Raw genomic sequence first — 19,030 nt, forward strand, 5'->3', positions numbered from 1 at the left:
GGTAAACGAGATTCCCCTTCTATGTCACCAACAGCTTTCACTATCCTATGTATAAGAGAATAGGCTTTGTTAATGCTCATTTCCTTCAGGGGTATAAAGAGGTGATGTCACCTATACAATTAACAGCACAGCCTGGCCAAGTGCACAAGGGAAATGTACTTTCACTTACCCTACCTGCATAAACACAACTGGAGACTGAACACGTGTGGCAGCTGGAGGGCAAAAGGATCAGATTAGCTAAAGTAAATTCATCAGCTCTGACCTTGACCTATTTTCACAAGTTTTAACAAAAAGTAGAGAAGAATAAAGCTATTTACCCTGTTCATAACCTACTGTTCTCACGGTGCCCATCATAGCTTCTGTACACTCATGCCTAAAGGTCTTTTCTTTTGCGTGCACTTCTGGTCTTATTATCTTACTATTACTTTAAAGGGAAACCCAACATTTTCTTGTTCATGATTCAGATAGTGCATGTCATTTTAAACAACTTTCCAATTTAATTTTATTATCTAATTTGCTTTCTTTACCTTTGAATTCCTTTATTGAAAAGCATAGCTAGGTAGGCTCAGGAGCACCAATGCACTACTGGGAAGCTAGCAGCTGATTGGCAACTGCACATATATGCCACTTGTCACCGGCTCATCTGGTGTGTTCAGCTAGCTCCCAGTGGTGCCATGGTGCTCTGTCATCAAGAGAATGAAGCATAATTGATAATAGAATTAAATTGGAAAGTTGATTAAAATTAAATCATAAAAGAAACATTATTAATTTCATGCCCCTTTTATAAGGAACACTATTGATAAAAAATACATGTATTAAATTAGTGCATGCATTTTCTGCATAGACTTTTCCTTTGCAAAGTTCTTGAAACTACCTTGATGTGTAGTATCACACTTCTAAATGTCTGTACCAACCACCACTTCATTTCTCTAGGGCCCTCAGTGTGAATTTGCTTTATGTTGCACTCATTGAACAATGAAATACATTTGAGGGATATGCTGGATCATTACAAAAAAAGGACAATAACAAAATACTTTTTGTGGAAGGTTATGCCATACCTACATCAAACATGAAGCCATTTTAAATGTGTACAATCAGTGTGTCATGTATTGGAGAGTTAGCTATATCAGGGGTTATATCTAGGCATCTACAAAACAATACATGTAATATACCAATCCCCTGATACAGCTGCAAATAATCTAAATGGGGTCATTTCAGTTTAGTGTTCATTATATTTCACATAGAGAAGCAAAAGCAAGTATATACAGTAACTCCTTCAGCTATGTCCCCATTTTACAAACTGAGTGCTGATGCCTTCAATTATCACAGCAAATTCATCCATCAATGCAAAGAGATGACAACACTACATAATGTTCTGAGAATTTTATACGCTAAATAGTCTTAGCAGCTTTTTGTCTTCATCTCAAAAAGGCAGCAAGGCAAAAAACTGAGAATTTTAAAAGCAATAATACGGATTTGTTTATTGTCAGCTTTGTATAGTACTGTATCAGCTTTATTCATAAACCACTTGAACTGCTGTCATGGTAACTCCATAGCACCAAAAGAAATAGTTACAGCTATCTAGTGTGTGTATACACACACATCTTGCTGTTAACGTTATACGCTCGCACCTGTTCAGTCCTTAATTCCCAGGACCATAAAAGGCATATGCAGGTCCAGATGGTCCTTAAAGGAACATAATAGTGCACAAAGAAAATATTCTGTGTTAGAACATTATAATATTGCAGTACGGCTTGAATATAAGTATGTGTTTAATCCATGCAAAGGGATTAAACACATAGTTAAAGTAAGCCACAGAGCAGTAGTGCACTACTGTGAGCTAGCTCTACACATCTAATGAGCCAATGGCAAGAGACATGTGAGCAACTACCAATTGCCATATAGCTCCAAGTAGTGAATTGCTGCTCACGTCGCTATCTGAAACATGAGTTTAATTTTGACTTTCATGTCCCTTTAAATATTTAAACAGCAAGAAACTAGGTATTAACAGTCAGATTTCCTGAATCATCCATTTCAGATGCAAGCACACAAACTTGAGCAAGCCTAGCTTTTTTTTTTTCCTTGTTAATTCAGTTCAGCCCTTTGGGACCATGTAATCAGGCCTCTCATTTCTGTGGCTTTGAAAATGGCACAGAGATAATGGCAACAGGAGTTTAGACAGCAGGTATAATAAGATTCATGGACCACCAGAGAAATCTCATTTAAGCAGAGAAGTGCAGAATACAAATTCCTGCCTGTGCACAAGGCGATCTCTGTGTGGCATTAGGTGTTGTTGAGACCAGCAGTCACATTTTCCGGCATCATGTGAGACTGGTATGAAAGAGCGGTCTCTCATACAAAAATAGCTTACCATGGAAATGCATCTAAGCAGCTGCTGTGATGGGTCATTTGCAAAACTCAGAATTAAAATCTAATTCTTTTTTGCACGATAGGAACATTTATGTAAAAGGATTTTGCTAAGAAAACACATTTGAATCTAATTTTGGAATGCTTCTGCAAGTTTAAAAAATAAAGTTAAATTTAGTGTCTGTAAATGCAAAGAAAAGCAGTGCTGATTTGTGTCATTACAGCTAAACCATTTTTTTATGCTTTCAATTTTCATTAAAATGTAAAGTCAAATGCCTTATGCAGAGGGTTTATGAACTTATATTAAAATGGGATTATAAATCATGACCGCATATGTTTGTTTAATGCATTAAACGTCTTTGATACACAATAGATAGAAGAAACAGAACAACTAAAAAATTGTTAACGGGACTTAACACTCAAAAACTGAAATGCATTTTTCAATACGCATTTATTAGCAAAAATGTTCCTGGTAAAATATTAGTTATAGGTTTTACTTTGCATCGGTGCATAAATAGATATGCATTGTGCACAAAGTTTTTAAATGCTGCACATGCTCAAATAATCAGCAGTGACTTGCACAGTGTTAGCATTTACACTAATTAAATCAAGCCATCATTTGCCCTCATTGTTTATTCCTGGTGGCGATATGACACGTGATGACGTTGCTCTGTGTTTGATAAATGTACCACATAATAAGGACACATCTATAGGCAGAAGCACTTCCTTATTGCTTGTGATATGAGGGGCATCCTTTATCAAAGCCCAGATCTCAGCCCTGCCCGGCCCTATATATTAAGGGACCTGGAGCTAGGGTTGCCTAGACACTTATGAGTTACACATAGAGCACCAGAACTGCTTGTGCAATGATAAATGCAGACAGTGAATGCGGTCAGCATTTATCTATGTCTGGCGGACATGATAGCTACAGTGGATCATGTCCGCCAGACACTTGAAGGGTTGGCCCCATAATGTGCATGTTGCCATTGCACATAAAGTCGACATTGATAGAATAAAAGTGTGTAAAACATGTAATTTTACATTAAATGTGGACCGTTTAAAGTAGACTTCAATACCGAATGTGGATCTTTTTTGAGCAAACTTGCGAACAATTTCTTCTTGTGAAAGTGAAGCACACTAAGGTCTAGATTTGCACAGATTTTAGTGTGCTTCACTTTCACAAGAAGAAATTTGTTTCCAAAAAGATCTGAACATCACGAAAATCCGCCTACTTCTGCATTAGTCATAGAATGAAAAACTAAGTCTAGCTTAAAGAGACTCTGTGTCATATAATGTGGTGTCAGCTGTGCTTTGTTTCATTTTTTATTAAAATCAGGGTACAGCTTAATTGATCAATCAATTTTAACGCTTTAAATTTAGTGTATAGTTGATATAAGCACCATTTTTCCATCAGTTATATGATATCTTTAATAAACCCTATTAAAAACAAGGGCACTTTACTTCATCAAAAACTTACCTTTTAATCTTCAATGCCGCTCCAGCGATTTCCCCGGCCGTCAGAAGCCTCTGCAGATGTCAGAATTAACGAATCACAACTTCCCCCAGGGGGAATCTTGGCTTGATGCAACGCTGTGATTGGAGGAAGCCGGATTCGTCATATTGGACCTGTGATGACAGCTTGCGACGGGCGGAGAAAGTGCTGGAGCAGCTGCCACGATTAAAAGGTACGTTTTTGAAGTAAACTGTGAAATGTCAATTTTGATGAATTAAAGTGCCCTTGTTTTTAATAGGTTTATTAAAAACCGAGCACTAATTCATCAAAATGGACCTTCACTTTACTTGTTGCCAAGTAATAGACACATTTTTAGTACCCTCTCCATAGTATGAATCTACATCTAATACATGGGTGAGATCCAAACTTTAGTGAGATGGGGTAAATTTGTTTATGAAGTTGGTTAATGTGATCTACCTATTCATTTGTTAATCATTAGACATTCTGATCTTGCACACCTAAATGGTCTTCATTTTACACAGGGATTAATATTATTGGGCTGAATAACCTTTCTATTGAAGATACTGCAGTGGTGCAGACTACATTTTTGCAAAACACATTTTTTGCATTTATAAAATGTATCTCTAGTGGCTATAATTATTCCTGATCTACCCATTGGCCACATTTTATCTAGTGGAGGGGTTTTCAAACATCTCCTCAGGCCTCCCTAATAAGCCAGATCTTCAGGATATCTGAACTAGAGCACAGGTAAAATTATTATCAGGTCAGAAATCTGTAACATTCACATTGAAAACATGGTAACCTGAGGGGTCAAGTGAATCTCCTATTCCCAATTACAGGCCAACATACACAGTGAGTTAAAGTGAAGGTAAACTTTGATGCAGTGGCGGCTGGTGACTTTTAAAGATGGGGGAGCACTAGCGCCGCCCCTCAGATAGCTCCACCCATTATATATATATATATATATATATATATATATATATATATAATGTCCTTATACTGCCCCAGTGACAGGACTCTTGTACCCAGGATATATAATATATATAATATTATATATCCTGGGTACAAGAGTCCTGTCACTGGGGCAGTATAAGGACATTATATATATATATACACATACACATACATACATAGAGATACACAAGTAAAGTCAGGCCCATGGTTAAGTTGTACATGACAATAGATAAATGGCGCATACTAGATGAATATAAAAAAATGAATATAAAAAACAAATGGCACATACTAAATGAATATAAAAAACAATACAAGGTCAGAAAGAGGAGTAAAAAATAAAAAAAAAGTTAAACACATAGTAAACACATAGGTAAATCACATCATCATGGGTGGATGTTAAACACATAAGCATCAGAAATAGTCAAAAGAATAGACAAACATAATGAATGTACATGTGTCAAAAATGTATACAATTGTGTATATGCAGTCCTGGAATTGCGATTAAAGAATCCCAAAATAACGCAATAAGCTGGGATCTAACGATATAACCCAATACTGTTACATATAAAACAGTGTAATACAATCAAAACTATGCAATCAAAACTATTAAATGGGCAAACAAGGGCTGAGTAATCACATAAACGTCCCGGCATATAAGTTCAAAGTAATGACCAAACAGTAGAAACATCATAAGGGGTCAAACAGCTTACAGAAAAAAACGGGAACAATAGTATATTCAAAAATTAGAGCGCAAACTGGCCGGTTGCCATGGCAACCCGGTATACACAAGAGAATATGTAAAAATACAAATGGCTGAGGCAAAAATACAAGCGGCATATGTACACACCACAAAGTGAGAACCGGAAGGCAACCACTAGAGCACATCATAAAGCCAGTATAAAACAAAAATAAAGGCGAGTGCAGTAACAGTGTATATAAATAACCGGGAGCCCTGTTTTTAGGTGACCTAATACAACATTTAGCCCACAGCTCGCCAAAGTGGGTAAACTAATGAACATTCATTCAAGCTCACCAGACACAATTACACCGGCACACCTCTCCAGCAGCACCAGCTTAATCTCGCTGCTTCCCTCCACAACACAGTTGAACAGGACAGAGCTCTCCTCTCAGCTCAACGGCTATCTCCACAATGAGATTTTCGCACCGTTGAGCCGGGAGGAGCCTCGTGGAGGCCATCACGTGCACCGTGCAGCCTATCAGACTCAGAGCCGATCACAGAGGCTGGGGGAGGAGACATAGAGCACAGGCTGAAATGAACTAGTCGCACAGTTCAGCCTGTGCGATTAAGCCTCTATAGGCAGGAGGCTGGGGAGGAGCTACGCCTGCACAGTGAGTGCATAGAGATCACTGTGCAGGCATAGGGCTCTCTTTATCGCACGTGCAATCCGATGGGGGTGGCAGTCTGGCAGAGACAGTGCACAGCAGCCTGAGGAGGAGTGGCTAACTAACCCAGCACAACACAGCGTGAGCGTGGTGGTGCGGTGGACAGGACTGTGACGTCAGCGAGCTGTCAGTCAGTGTCTCAGCTCAGGCTGAGAGTGTCAACTCAGTCCTAGCTCCTGCTGCACAGTGCATCAGTTAACGTTGCCTACTTGCCTGGGCTTGTTATTTATTAATAAATTATGTGTGTTTCTTTGTCAATAAAATAATTTAAAAAAAATGTAATAAAAATATATTTTATTCAAAAAAAAAAATTGAAACTTTTTTTTCCCCCTCATTTTTTCCCCCCCTCCTTGCCCCTGGCTGGGGGTTCAAGTGCGACAGTGCACATATGGAGGAGCCTCCACTGCTTTGATGAATGAAAGCCCGGTTTTTAAAAATACTTTTAAAAACAGGGGCACTTTCATTCAAAGTTTAGAAAGTAGCTGTTTTGATTAAAAACTTACCTTTGTTTTTTTCACAGCCAGAGCTGCTTCTCCCACTCGGAGATCCTCTCTTCACACGTCATCAATGACTAATCCAGCTTCCTCCAATCACGGCTTTCCCCCCAGGGGAGTCATTGGCTGAGGCTCTGCCGTGATTGGAGGAAGCTGGATTAGTCATTGACGTGTGAAGAAAGGATCTCCGGGTGGGGGAAGCTGCTCTGGCTCTGGAAATAACAAAGGTAAGTTTTTTAATAAAAACGGCTGCTTTCTACACTTTGATGAATGAAAGTGCCCCTGTTTTTAATAGTATTGTTAAAAAACCGGGCTTTCATTCATCAAAGTTTACCTTCACTTTAAGGCCTCTCAACTCAGTCTTCAGGATCACAATTTAGACATGTACTCAAATGGGGGGCATTTGACACTCTTCCACTCCCAGTGGACAAACGTGCCGTGATGCAAATCTGTTTTTGTCTTTTAATAATTTTAGCTATAAATAACAAAGCACCTTTTTATCACGTTGCTTTGCATAGAGGGTAAAATGAGAAGAACATCCCCCTGATAAACATGGCAGTGATTAACGTATGTGAAGCTCCTAGTCACTACTGATGAAGGCTTATAACTGGAACATGAAAATGATAACATCCTCTGATCAAACGAGACAAATATTTATGTCGAATATATACTGAACACAAAGCACAGAACATATTCTGACTGTAAAAAGATGATATTATGAAACACAATCTGTGATTTATTGTGCATTAAGGCTTTTAGCTCTCTGTCTAAATAGAAAAACTAAAATTGTATAACCAAAGCAAAAAAATACCAGAAACTTTCATAAATAATAATTCAAAGTTTAGTTTATAATATGACAGAGGATATGCCCCTGCGAGAACTTGACAACCATGTCATCAAATATATAATGGTGAAAATGTCCAGTAGTACCAAACTACTAAGAAATAAGGTTTTATCCTTTACTGCAAGGGATATAAAAGTTCAAAAAGAAAATGCTCGGTATAAGATAATAGTATTATTGCAGTAATGCTTCAATATAAATAAAAATGTTAACCCCACATTTAGCCACCAATCAGCAAGCACTATCCAGGTTCTGAACCAAAAATTGTCCGGCTCCTAAACTTACATTCCTGCTTTTTCAAATAAAGATACCAAGAGAACGAAGATAAATTGATAATAGGAGTAAATTAGAAAGTTGCTTAAAATTGCATGCGCTATCTGAATTATGAAATAAATTGTTTGGTTTTCATATCGCTTTAATAATAGAAGAAAACTGAAATGTCTCTTAAAACCTCAATTTCCCAGAACCATGAAAGTTACATTTTGACTTTAACCCCTTAACGACATGTGATCCTGATTGCTTCCAGACGCTTTCCGGTTATTGCAGTGATGCCTCGAAATCGAGGCATCACTGCAATAACATTTTACCCCATCCGATGCAGAGAGAGAGACACTCTGTGGCCCTCTCTGCACCGGAAATCGATAGCCGCAATCGGTGGGTGGGAGCCGACGTGGGAGGCGGGTGGGCGGCCATCGGCGGATTACGTAGTGCAGAGGTGGGCGGGATCGCTGGGGGCGAGCACAGACGCACACGGGGGGAGGCGGGCGGGCACGTGCACGGAGCGGATGGGAACCATTACACTATGGAACAGATTTTGTTTAAATTTAGAGGGAGAGAGGGGGGTATACAAAATTGAATCTAGATAATCGAAGTGATCTGGGAGGGGGTGGGGGTTTAGTCTTGGGGGGGGGGAACTACACTACAGAAAAGTGGTGGGGGGGAATAAAAAATATATTTTTTTTGTAAACTGGGTACTGGCAGACAGCTGCCAGTACCCAAGATGGCTCCCAATAATGTAGAGGGGGAGGGTTAGAGAGCTGTTTGGGGGGGGGGGGGATCCTACACAGCAGCATATGTAAATATGCTATATAAAAAAATAAGAGATACCTTTTATTTTAGTACTGGCAGACTTTCTGCCAGTACTTAAGATGGAGGGGACAATTGTGGGGTGGAGGAGGGAAGAGAGCTGTTTGGGAGGGATCAGGGGGTCTGATGTGTTAGGTGGGAGGCTGATCTCTACAATAAAGCTAAAATTAACCCTGCAAGCTCCCTACAAGATCCCTAATTAACCCCTTCACTGCTAGACATAATACACGTGTGATGTGCAGCGGCATTTAGCAGCCTTCTAATTACCAAAGAGCATCGCCAAAACCATATATGTCTGCTATTTCTGAACAAAGGGGATCCCAGAGAAGCATTTACAACCATTTGTGCCATAATTGCACAAGCTGTTTGTAAATAATTTCAGTGAGAAACCTAAAATTGCGAAAAAATTTACGTTTTATAAAATTTGATCGCATTTGGCGGTTAAATGGTGGCATTAAATATACTAAAATGGGCCTAGATCAATACTTTGGGTTGTCTACTACACTAAAGCTAAAATTTACTCTACAAGCTCCCTACATGCTCCCCAATTAACCCCTTCACTGCTGGGCATAAAACATGTGTGGTGCGCAGTAGCATTTAGCAGCCTTCTAATTACCAAAAAGCAACACCAAAGCCATATAAGTCTGCTATTTCTCAACAAAGGGGATCCCAGAGAAGCATTTACAACCATTTATGCCATAATTGCACAAGTTGTTTGTAAATAATGTCTGTGAGAAACCTAAAGTTTGTGAAAAAATTTGTGAAAAATTTAACAATTTTTTTTTATTTGATCGCATTTGGCGGTGAAATGGTGGCATCAAATATACCAAAATGGGCCTAGATCAATACTTTGGAATGTCTTCTAAAAAAAAATATATACATGTCAAGGGATATTCAGGTATTCCTGACAGATATCAGGGTTCCAATGTAACTAGCGCTCATTTTGATAAAAAGTGGTTTTGAAATAACAAAGTGCTACTTGTATTTATTGCCCTATAACTTGCAAAAAATGCAAAGAACATGTTAAAATTGGGTATTTCTAAACTCAGGACAAAATTTAGAAACTATTTAGCATGGGTGTTTTTTGGTGGTTGTAGATGTGTAACAGATTTTGGGGGTCAAAGTTAGAAAAAGTGAGTTTTTTTTCCATTTTTTCCTCATATTTTATAATTTTTTTAAATAATAAATTATAAGATATGATGAAAATAATGGTATCTTTAGAAAGTCCATTTAGTGGCGAGAAAAACGGTATATAATATGTGTGGGTACAGTAAATGAGTAAGAGGAAAATTACAGTTAAACACAAACACCACAGAAATGTAAAAATAGCCCTGGTCTTTAAGGGAAAGAAATTGAAAAATGGCCTTGGTCCTTAAGGGGTTAAAGGGCCATTATAATGCACAAATTATTTGCTCTTATTTGTTACATCATGTTGTTTTAGCAATAGCGAATCTGTGTGTTTTACCTCCACAAAGGAGTTAAACACATAGTTAAAAAACACTTGAGAGCCGCTAAAAACTGTTGGTCACACGCAGAATCTGCAACTGCCAATTGTTTCACTGGCTCTTCCTGCACAAGACCAGCAGTTCTCTTTGGCTCCTGAGTGGTACTTTTCACTGTGTTTAACCCTTTTGCAGGGTTTAAACACAGACTTGCTAATAATACAAGCTCTTACAAATAAAAACATTTTTTAAAACTGTAATGACCCTTTGATGTCCATTTAACACTGATCCACTTTTTTTTTTTTAATTATTATTCATTTTTATTGAGGTTTCAAATATTACAGTATTTGGTCAATCAATTTAGAATATAATATTCTATATAAAATGTGTCAGCTTTTCCAGAGTACACAACAAGTATGACTGAAACAGGTTTAAACAAACATCAATAGAACCTCTTTCATACACAGAATGGTCCTCCCATTGAACTGAAGGCCACTCTTGGGGAAGGCCCATATTTACAAATATATCCTAAAAAAGGAAGTCTAGTAGGTCACTCTTAGGCCACCGAGGTTTGGAATTTTACAGACAGTATCTGGTCAAACACAAAAGGAACAGTTTGGGATAAGATACTCTATACAAGATTTGTCAGTTTATCCAAGTACGTAACATATGTCTGGAGCAAACAAACAAAAAGAGAACCTCTCTCTTTTATATATACACAAGTATAATATTTATAATATATTGGCCACTCTTGGACCAATGTCACAAATAAGCTACACTGATCCACTATTTGACGAGAGAGAAAAAAAAATGTAAATCTTAAAATCCTAGTGTTTCTAAAACAAAATAGGTCATCCCCACCTCTCCAGAATAGCCAAGATCTACAATCTTTCCAAGGTCAGTAAAAGTCAATATTTACTATAATACATTTAAAATGTTGTTAAACGTAAACAGATCTCAGTAAAAGGGATCGGAAAGTTAAACATAAACTTGCATGATTCAGAGCATTTCATTTTAAGATACTTTTAAATGTACTTGACTTTGTACTCTTGGTATCCTTTGTTGAAAAAGAATGTGCACACATCCTACACTACCGAGAGCTAGCTTGTGATTGGTGTTTACACAATTTGATTTTTGTCACTGGCTCACCAGATGTTTTGATTCAGCTCCCATTAGTTCATTGCTGCTCTGGAGCTCTCTTTAACTATGGCGTGTTTAATGCTTTTGCAGGGGTTAAATACAAAAGATATACAGAAGCAAAAAGTGCAATAATGAAATGCTCTAACAGTAGATCATAATCTCTTTTTCCCTTCTATATATCTCTTTTAACACAGTTCTATATATTGATATTTATATGTCATCAGTCTAACAGTACCATCTTATATGACCCTTTATAAACAGACATGTTTGAAGCTGTAACAAATTTGCATCAGTGTCATTAATTGGCTACTAAGTGAGCAAATCAAGATAAAGTAAAATTTAAACTAGACACAAATTACAAATAAATAATAATAATAATAAACATTTTACCGATAGAAACAAAGTTAATATTCTGCTAATAAACATACAGCTGTGTTGTCCTCACATGCATTTTTGTCTTAAAATGTGCATATATGGGGGGCAAAGAGAGTCTGGAACGGAGTGGTTGCATGATCATGAAGCTCTACACAGTTAAGGGCTAAATAGTAATAAAATCTACCGCATTACAACTCAGGTTCGGCTACCGAAGCGAGATAAGCCCTGAGATTTGAAGAGTGATAAAAAATAATGCAGGAACCTCGCAAAGACTAAGGAAAGTCTATTCTAAGAACATTGCCAGCCGGCTGTGAGTTGTGGGCGCCATTTTGGTAATAACGCCTGAAGGCCCAAACTATCATACCCGTCTCATACGAACAAGATCAGCAGCACACTGGAGGCACAGTAGAGGGATAAGCGCTCATACAGATATCGGACTTCAGTTGACTACTGAGTTAAGCCGATTGTGACATGATAGTCCCGCTACCGCACAAGATACTAATCGATCCTAAAGGCAATATGGCGGCTACTGCTAGATGGGAAAATAAAGTTTTGTAACCCCTCAAGACTGCTCTCCAACTAGTCAAAATGCAACTGATCAGAGCCATCTCAGATACGGTACACTGCCAAAGGCCAAATATCCATGAACAAGGGAAATCTAGAATGCTGGAGACCGTAATTGACACAACCATCGACACCCAGATGAGTGGCACAGAAGATTCCCCCTATAGTACAGAGAAATACCCGCTGATGGCTATACAAATACCGCTGAGAACCGTATTACTGTATCCTACTTTAGAACTTACATCTGGGGAATCAAGATCTCTTGTCGATAAGGGACCAAGCATAACGCTACTGACCCACATAAAGCTGGGAGATCAGCAACTAAAATCTTCAAGCACGGAGATCGTGCCATTTTTCCATATACACCTGACTACTGACAGTGCCTGGCCTCTATGGAAATCCCTATTTCTGAGATTTTTTTGCTCAAAGTGGCTGCCACTAACAAGAACAGAGACAAAGGTTACTAGAGGCATAGGTTAAAGAGACGGCTACATAGATGTCTCCCAAGCCCTCATAAGATAGCAACTCACTCGATAGTGTGATTCCTTTATCATATTTGAGCTGAAGATACAGTATATATATCTTGCAGATCGGAGGAGTAAGCTTGTGGAGCCTACACTGAGAGAACTATAGTTCTAAATTAGTTATGTAGAGTAAAATATGCTTTAACAATGTTCTTTTTCATTAGATTTCTGCTTATATGCACAATCTCACCACGTTAGATAAGACATGCATGACAATTGCTGTTCTATTATTACCGTTCTTTTTTAACACTTTATGCTTGCCAGTTGATCACTGTATATGTCTTCTCATAGTAAGGGGGATCTCTTAGCACAACCCTAGATTTAGTGCTCCGATGTACATATAGTATCGCCAACCTAAAGTACTGCGGTTTTCAGAAAGATGAGCAATCTGATAATCTAAGGCCCAGTGCTTTATTTTTTAATTTATTGGTCTAGAGTAGAGTAAACCTGCTGAAAAATTGATTTAGTTCAGTTCGATTTTAGTTGTACCTATATATGCAGAAAGTCTATCAGGCAGAATTTTGTTGTCACTTAAAGGGACAGTCAACACCAGAATTTTTGTTGTTTAAAAAGATAGATAATCCCTTTATTACCCATTCCCCAGTTTTGCAAAACCAGCACTGTTATATTAATACACTTTTTACTTCTGTGACTAACTTGTATCTAAGCATCTTCTGACCGCCCCTAATCACATGACTTTTAGTTATTATCTATTGACTTGCATTTTAGCCAATTAGTGCAGTGTCTGCCACTAGCCACGGGCGTGATCACAATACTATCTATATGGCCTACATGAGCTTGCTCTCCCCTGCTGTGAAAAGTAAATAAAATAGAGGCGGCCTTCAAGGGCTTAGAAATTATCATATGAGCCTTCCTAGGTTTGCTTTCAACTAGAATACCAAGAGAACAAAGCAAAATTGTTGATAAAAGTAAATTGGAAAGTTGTTTAAAATTACATGCCATATTTGAAAAATGTAAGGTTTTTTTGGACTTGATTGTCCCTTTAAAATATTGCTAATGCTCCGGTCTAGTTTTATAAAATACACCTATAATAGCTTTTTGCATGATACAGAAGTATTTTTTTATCCACAGGACTCCCAAGTCTTTACTTTCCACTATATATGCTATCTGCGGCTGAGATGGCATGTTTTTCTCTATTTCAATAAAATAATAGCTACATATAGCTCCTTACTATAGACCAAAATAATAAGACGCTATTATTTTCAATGGCAAGGAAAGCTAAAGGATTCTTAGAGCCATATATAGTCATACAGCTTACTTACTCTGGTCATGCTGCTCTTATATTAGTTGTATACAATATGATAATGCATACTATATTGGCAGAGATATCAGCATCCCCAAATCTGTAGATATGTATGGGACAATTGCCTATTGTTTGTTACCTACTTAACAGAAATATATCTATGTGTTGGTGTAATTATCTCCTTGGGTTCTGATATATACTACAGTTAGTCAACACTTCTCATCTTGTTTTGTTAATCAGATGTATATTCAATATTATAAGTTCATGTTCTTTATATGTTTAAGAATTGTTTTGAGGTGTATGATCATCCCTTCCTTAAGTTATCAGAAAGGCCTAAGTAACTCATAAAATATATTCCTCGCTATTTAGCACTAAATGGCTGAAGGAGACAGCGTAAAATCTTATATTTTTCTCTTAGGGAACTCTTTATATACCTGTCCCTTACTAGCTTGAGCCACTCTCAGGGACCTTTCACCAGTCCTTAGACCACTCCAAGGTAAATAGTACTTCTTGGATGCTCGCTATGAGAGTAGGAATATTGCCATAGTTGATATTACTATTACCCCAAAATTGTAATTGCATAATTTAGCTCATCTATTTTACTATTTCTCTAAATACCCTCAACTAGGTTTGCAACTCCCCCCCACCCACACACAGTTTAATCATTAAGCTAAGGAAATTATATCCTAAGAAATTTTCCCCTAAAACTATTATTTGTGACATTTTATCCTAATTTCATGCCTACAGTCCCTTTCCCCTTTTGTTATATTACTATTTGAGTTTATATTTACTTCTAGTACTCCAATTAGTTAAATTATACATTACAACAACATTACTCCAGAATATTTTTCTATTTCTATAACGAATAGTCAAAAGATGGCTGACTGCTATACAGGGAATTTGTTGCTATCTTCCAGAAAAAAGAAGAAAAATAAATAAATCTAGGGTTCACTATGATTACCTTTTTTTTGTAAGTTTGAATCGAACCTGCATATATGGTACTGCCAAATTATTCTTACCATATGCAACTCCATGCCCTATCCAAGCATAGATCATAGTATGGTCAAGTAGGAAGGGCAATCACTGGAGATTAAAGACTTGCCTTTAATAGTCCTAAATGTACATGCACACAAATATTTTAAAGGGAAATGAAACCAAAGTTTTTTCTTTTATGATTCAGATGGAACATTCCATTTTAAACAACTTTCTTGCTATTCTTTGTTGAAAAAGATACTTATGTAGACTCAGAAAGAGCAAATAATTACTGGGAGCTAGCAACTGATTGGTGACTGCACATATATTCCTCTTGTCATTTGCTTACTTGATGTGCTCAGCTAGCAACCAGTAGTGCATTGTTGCTCCTTCAAAAAAAGGATAACAAAAGAACAAAGCAAACTTGATAATAGAAGTTCATTGGAAAGTTGATTAAAATGTATGCTCTGTCTGAATCATTAAAGAAAAATGTTGGGTTTTATATCCGTTTAAATTGTGGTATTTAAACTGGATAATATATTGCTACCACCTATAGACAATGCACATATCAGCAAACTTGCTGAGCAAGCAAATGTGACTGACACTTTATCACTGTCATATTCTCTTATACTCTTGATACGGCTACTTTTCCAAAGGGATAAACATTTTGTGCCACATCTCACTAATAAATCACTGAACACAGAGAATAAACACACTGTTCAGGTTGCTCCTGAAATGATAATAATAATAATAATAATAATAATAATAATAATAATAATAATCATCATCATCGCTAAAGATTTACATTTACTACCATGAACTGAAGAAGTCGCGTTTTATGCCAGTCTTCCATGTATACAATCTGCTCATTCCTCATAGACAAATAAGCCATTTCAGATGCTTATATAAATAAAATGATTAGCATATCAATGAAATTACCACATATTTAATAAAAACAACTATATAACTGCAAAGAAATAGACTGAAAATGGGAAAGACCTTGCAATGCAATAGTAGAAATGTAAACATTACAAGGTGCAGCTACACAGATATAAAAAAAAAAACACAGCCTGTCTCTGGCTTATGACTCTTCATGTGTTTCATATTATGTTAAATAACTATTTTTATGTGTCATGATGAAATCACTGCATGTTATTTACCAATACACCGTACATCTGAATATTGGACTAATGTAAAACGTAACAAGCACTTTTCCTTTAGTAGATGCACCTCAAATCAAAACACCTGTCTAAAAGTGTAAGGCAGAACCGGCACACAACTGCAGCGTGTAAACATTAGAAGACTGGTGTACTATTATAGCTGGGCAAGTCTCTAGGGCTCGTGGCAGCTTGGCACTGCAACATAAGGAAACAAACTATGGGTGTCAATCACACCAACAAGAAAAGGTTTTGGCATATTAGCCGAGTAATATTGTTGAGGAAGTTGCACGTGCCTATATAAAGCTTCTAGCTTCTTCAGGCATTATGGTGTACTACAAGTGTAAGAATATTTCTGTGACAATGCTACTGAGACAGTGTGAGATGTCAAGCTTTAGTGGCAGTCAGTGAGAGGCAAAGGTGGATGTATAATGCTAGCAGTTTATCACAGACTAACAAGGTAAACAATGTACTATGTGAAGTGGAATCTCTCACATCCTGTGGTAATCTTAAAGGGGCATGAAACCCCAAATTGCTCTTTCATGATTCAGATAGGGCAACTTTTCAATTGTATTATCAAATGTTTGCTTATTCTCTTTGTTGAAGGAACAGCAATGCACTAAAGGAAGCTAGCTGAGCACATATTGTGAGTCAATGACAAGAGGCATATATATGCACCCACCAGTGAGCAGCTAGCTCCCTTAAGCGCACTGCTGCTCGAGCCTACCTAGGTACACTTTTAAACAAAGGATTATTATTATTAATTTATTTGTATAGCACCGCAAAAATTCAGTAGCACTGATGCCAAGAGAACAAATCAAATTAGATAACAGTAAACTGGAAAGTTGTTTAAAATTGCAGGCTCTATCTGAATCATGAAAGTTAAAAGTTTATTGTCCCTTTAAAAAGTAATATATGCCATTCACTTATCCTATGTAGTCTTACTGTAATATTCTAGTGCTATGTTCAATATGCAGTGGTTTGTTGGCATTACAATAAGTACCAAATCTACACAGAGACTTCATGCAAATCCATATAGCATATGCCTAATAATTTCACTAATGTCACTTGTGTTTCTAGCAAAAATATATTAGCATCACAGCCATCATGGCAGTATCTGTATTGTTTTGCAAGGTGTAGTGCCATATTATGTGCATTGTAATGGGATGGGAAATGCAAAGTTCCTTCATTTTACAAGTCAGACAAAAGATGCCCCTAAACATTTACATAGTTTGCCTTATGGCAAATCTGGCCCGGACTGTGATATATGACACTATCTGATATTCCAGCAGTATAATTTTGTGTAGTATTCTAGAAGTGTGACCCATGTTACAGGGTCATTCCTGCAAAACTGTATGTAATGGTATTCTGTTCCTCCACTGAATGATATACAGTGATATCTTAGCAGCAGTAGAAAACGTCTATTTTAGCGTAAACACATTGCATTCAGTGACTTTCTAGTAAACATACATACAGTTATACTACAAAACAATGTAGTAAAATGTACAGATATTCTAGCAGGGCAAAATGGGGCAGTTATTCTAGCAATGTACTGTGCAGTTTTATAAAGATACAGCATTTAGGGAAGCAGTTAAGGAGTACATGACATGGTATTCTACACTGTCAGTGTGTTGAATTATAACAGTAATAGTCTAGAAATATAAACCTTGATTTAATATGCAATTATATTCTAGCAAATACAATATAGCACACTGACTGCATTATAATACATACATCCCAGCAGTATTTGCATTCTAGAGGTTTAATATGCAGGGGTACTCTAGCAGTGCACAACTACAGTTTGTTTTACAATCAGTATGAGGTATCACAGTGGTAATCTAGCAGTTAAATTTGCAATTGCATTAAACAAATATAATTACTTTGTTTTCTAACAGTGTCAGACATTGCATACAGTAAGAAATCCCCCAGTACGTTATATATTTTAATTCCAGGGACAAAACATGCAGTATTTTAGCAATATAAAACATTGCAGTTTATTATAGGTGCAGTGATATATCCTACAATACTATAGCGAATACGCCTGCTATAGTCTACATGCAGTGATAATCTAGACGTATAAAAAACATAGAATGCAGTAGAAAACTAATACAATTATCAGCAGTATTCTACATTATTGTTACTAGGGATTTCATGTAGTTTTGTTTGGACCAGTACAATATAAAAGCTCACAGAATGCTTCAGTTGTATCTCTGCATGCGCGGCACACTGTACATCCCCGCAGCAGGTGTCACTCACCGGGTCCTCATTTGCAGCAGCTACCGCGGTGTCCTCGCTCTCAGATAGGGAGGGAGATGGTGCAAATACTGAGCTCCTTCTCCGCAGGGTCAGGCCGCTCCTCAGCAGGGAAGGCAGCTCCCTCAGCTTGTGCCTGAGCTGTGCCTGCTGCTCCCGCACGCTACGGCTCCGGCTAAGGGAGGGAATTGCCGGTATTGGCGCGGAGGACACCCCGGTTCTACTCTCCGAGGCGTTCTGCATTTTCCTCCTCACCTGCCCTACAGTCATACTGCAGCTGTGTAAACCGGGAGCATGTTACACGGAGCCGTGCTATAGGCAGTGTGTGGGCTGCAGTCTCTCCTCCGCCTGCTGCTGTCATACACAAACACACCCCTGCCTGCTGCTGGAGGGCTGGCTCTACTACTGCACCCAGCCCAGTGTACAGACAGCTCACTACACCTAGCACAGCTACCTCAAATGCGTGGGAATAGAACTGAGAGCCAGGGCTGGATTCCCAGTGGGAAAGTAAGCAGCTTTGTAGGGAACTCTTCATTTAGAATGGTACCTGTATGGCAAATGATCTGGGGGACATATGTAATCATCTGACCATTGTAATGCAGACGTGATAACAACAGTGACAGGATATAGCGAGGGTATAACCTGGTGTGGATAGAACAAGTAGCATAAATAGTATGGGAATGCTGTACTGTGGCATTATTTTCAAGGTCTGACACTTC

The 19,030-nt window shown here is 37.8% G+C and overlaps 1 protein-coding gene across 1 annotated transcript in view; it reads right to left on the bottom strand.

The window, feature by feature from the left end:
- The window catches only part of RAPGEF5 (Rap guanine nucleotide exchange factor 5), a 603,491-nt gene extending 584,850 nt beyond the window's left edge, over window positions 1–18,641 (bottom strand). The window contains exon 1 of the mRNA XM_053714138.1: window positions 18,315–18,641. Coding sequence (XP_053570113.1) covers window positions 18,315–18,581 — 267 coding nt within the window. The 5' untranslated portion in view covers window positions 18,582–18,641. The remainder of the gene's footprint in view (window positions 1–18,314) is intronic.
- Between the last annotated feature and the right edge of the window lie 389 nt (window positions 18,642–19,030).

This window comes from Bombina bombina, chromosome 5 (genome assembly GCF_027579735.1).
Source record: "Bombina bombina isolate aBomBom1 chromosome 5, aBomBom1.pri, whole genome shotgun sequence".
NCBI classification, from domain to species: Eukaryota; Metazoa; Chordata; class Amphibia; order Anura; family Bombinatoridae; genus Bombina; species Bombina bombina.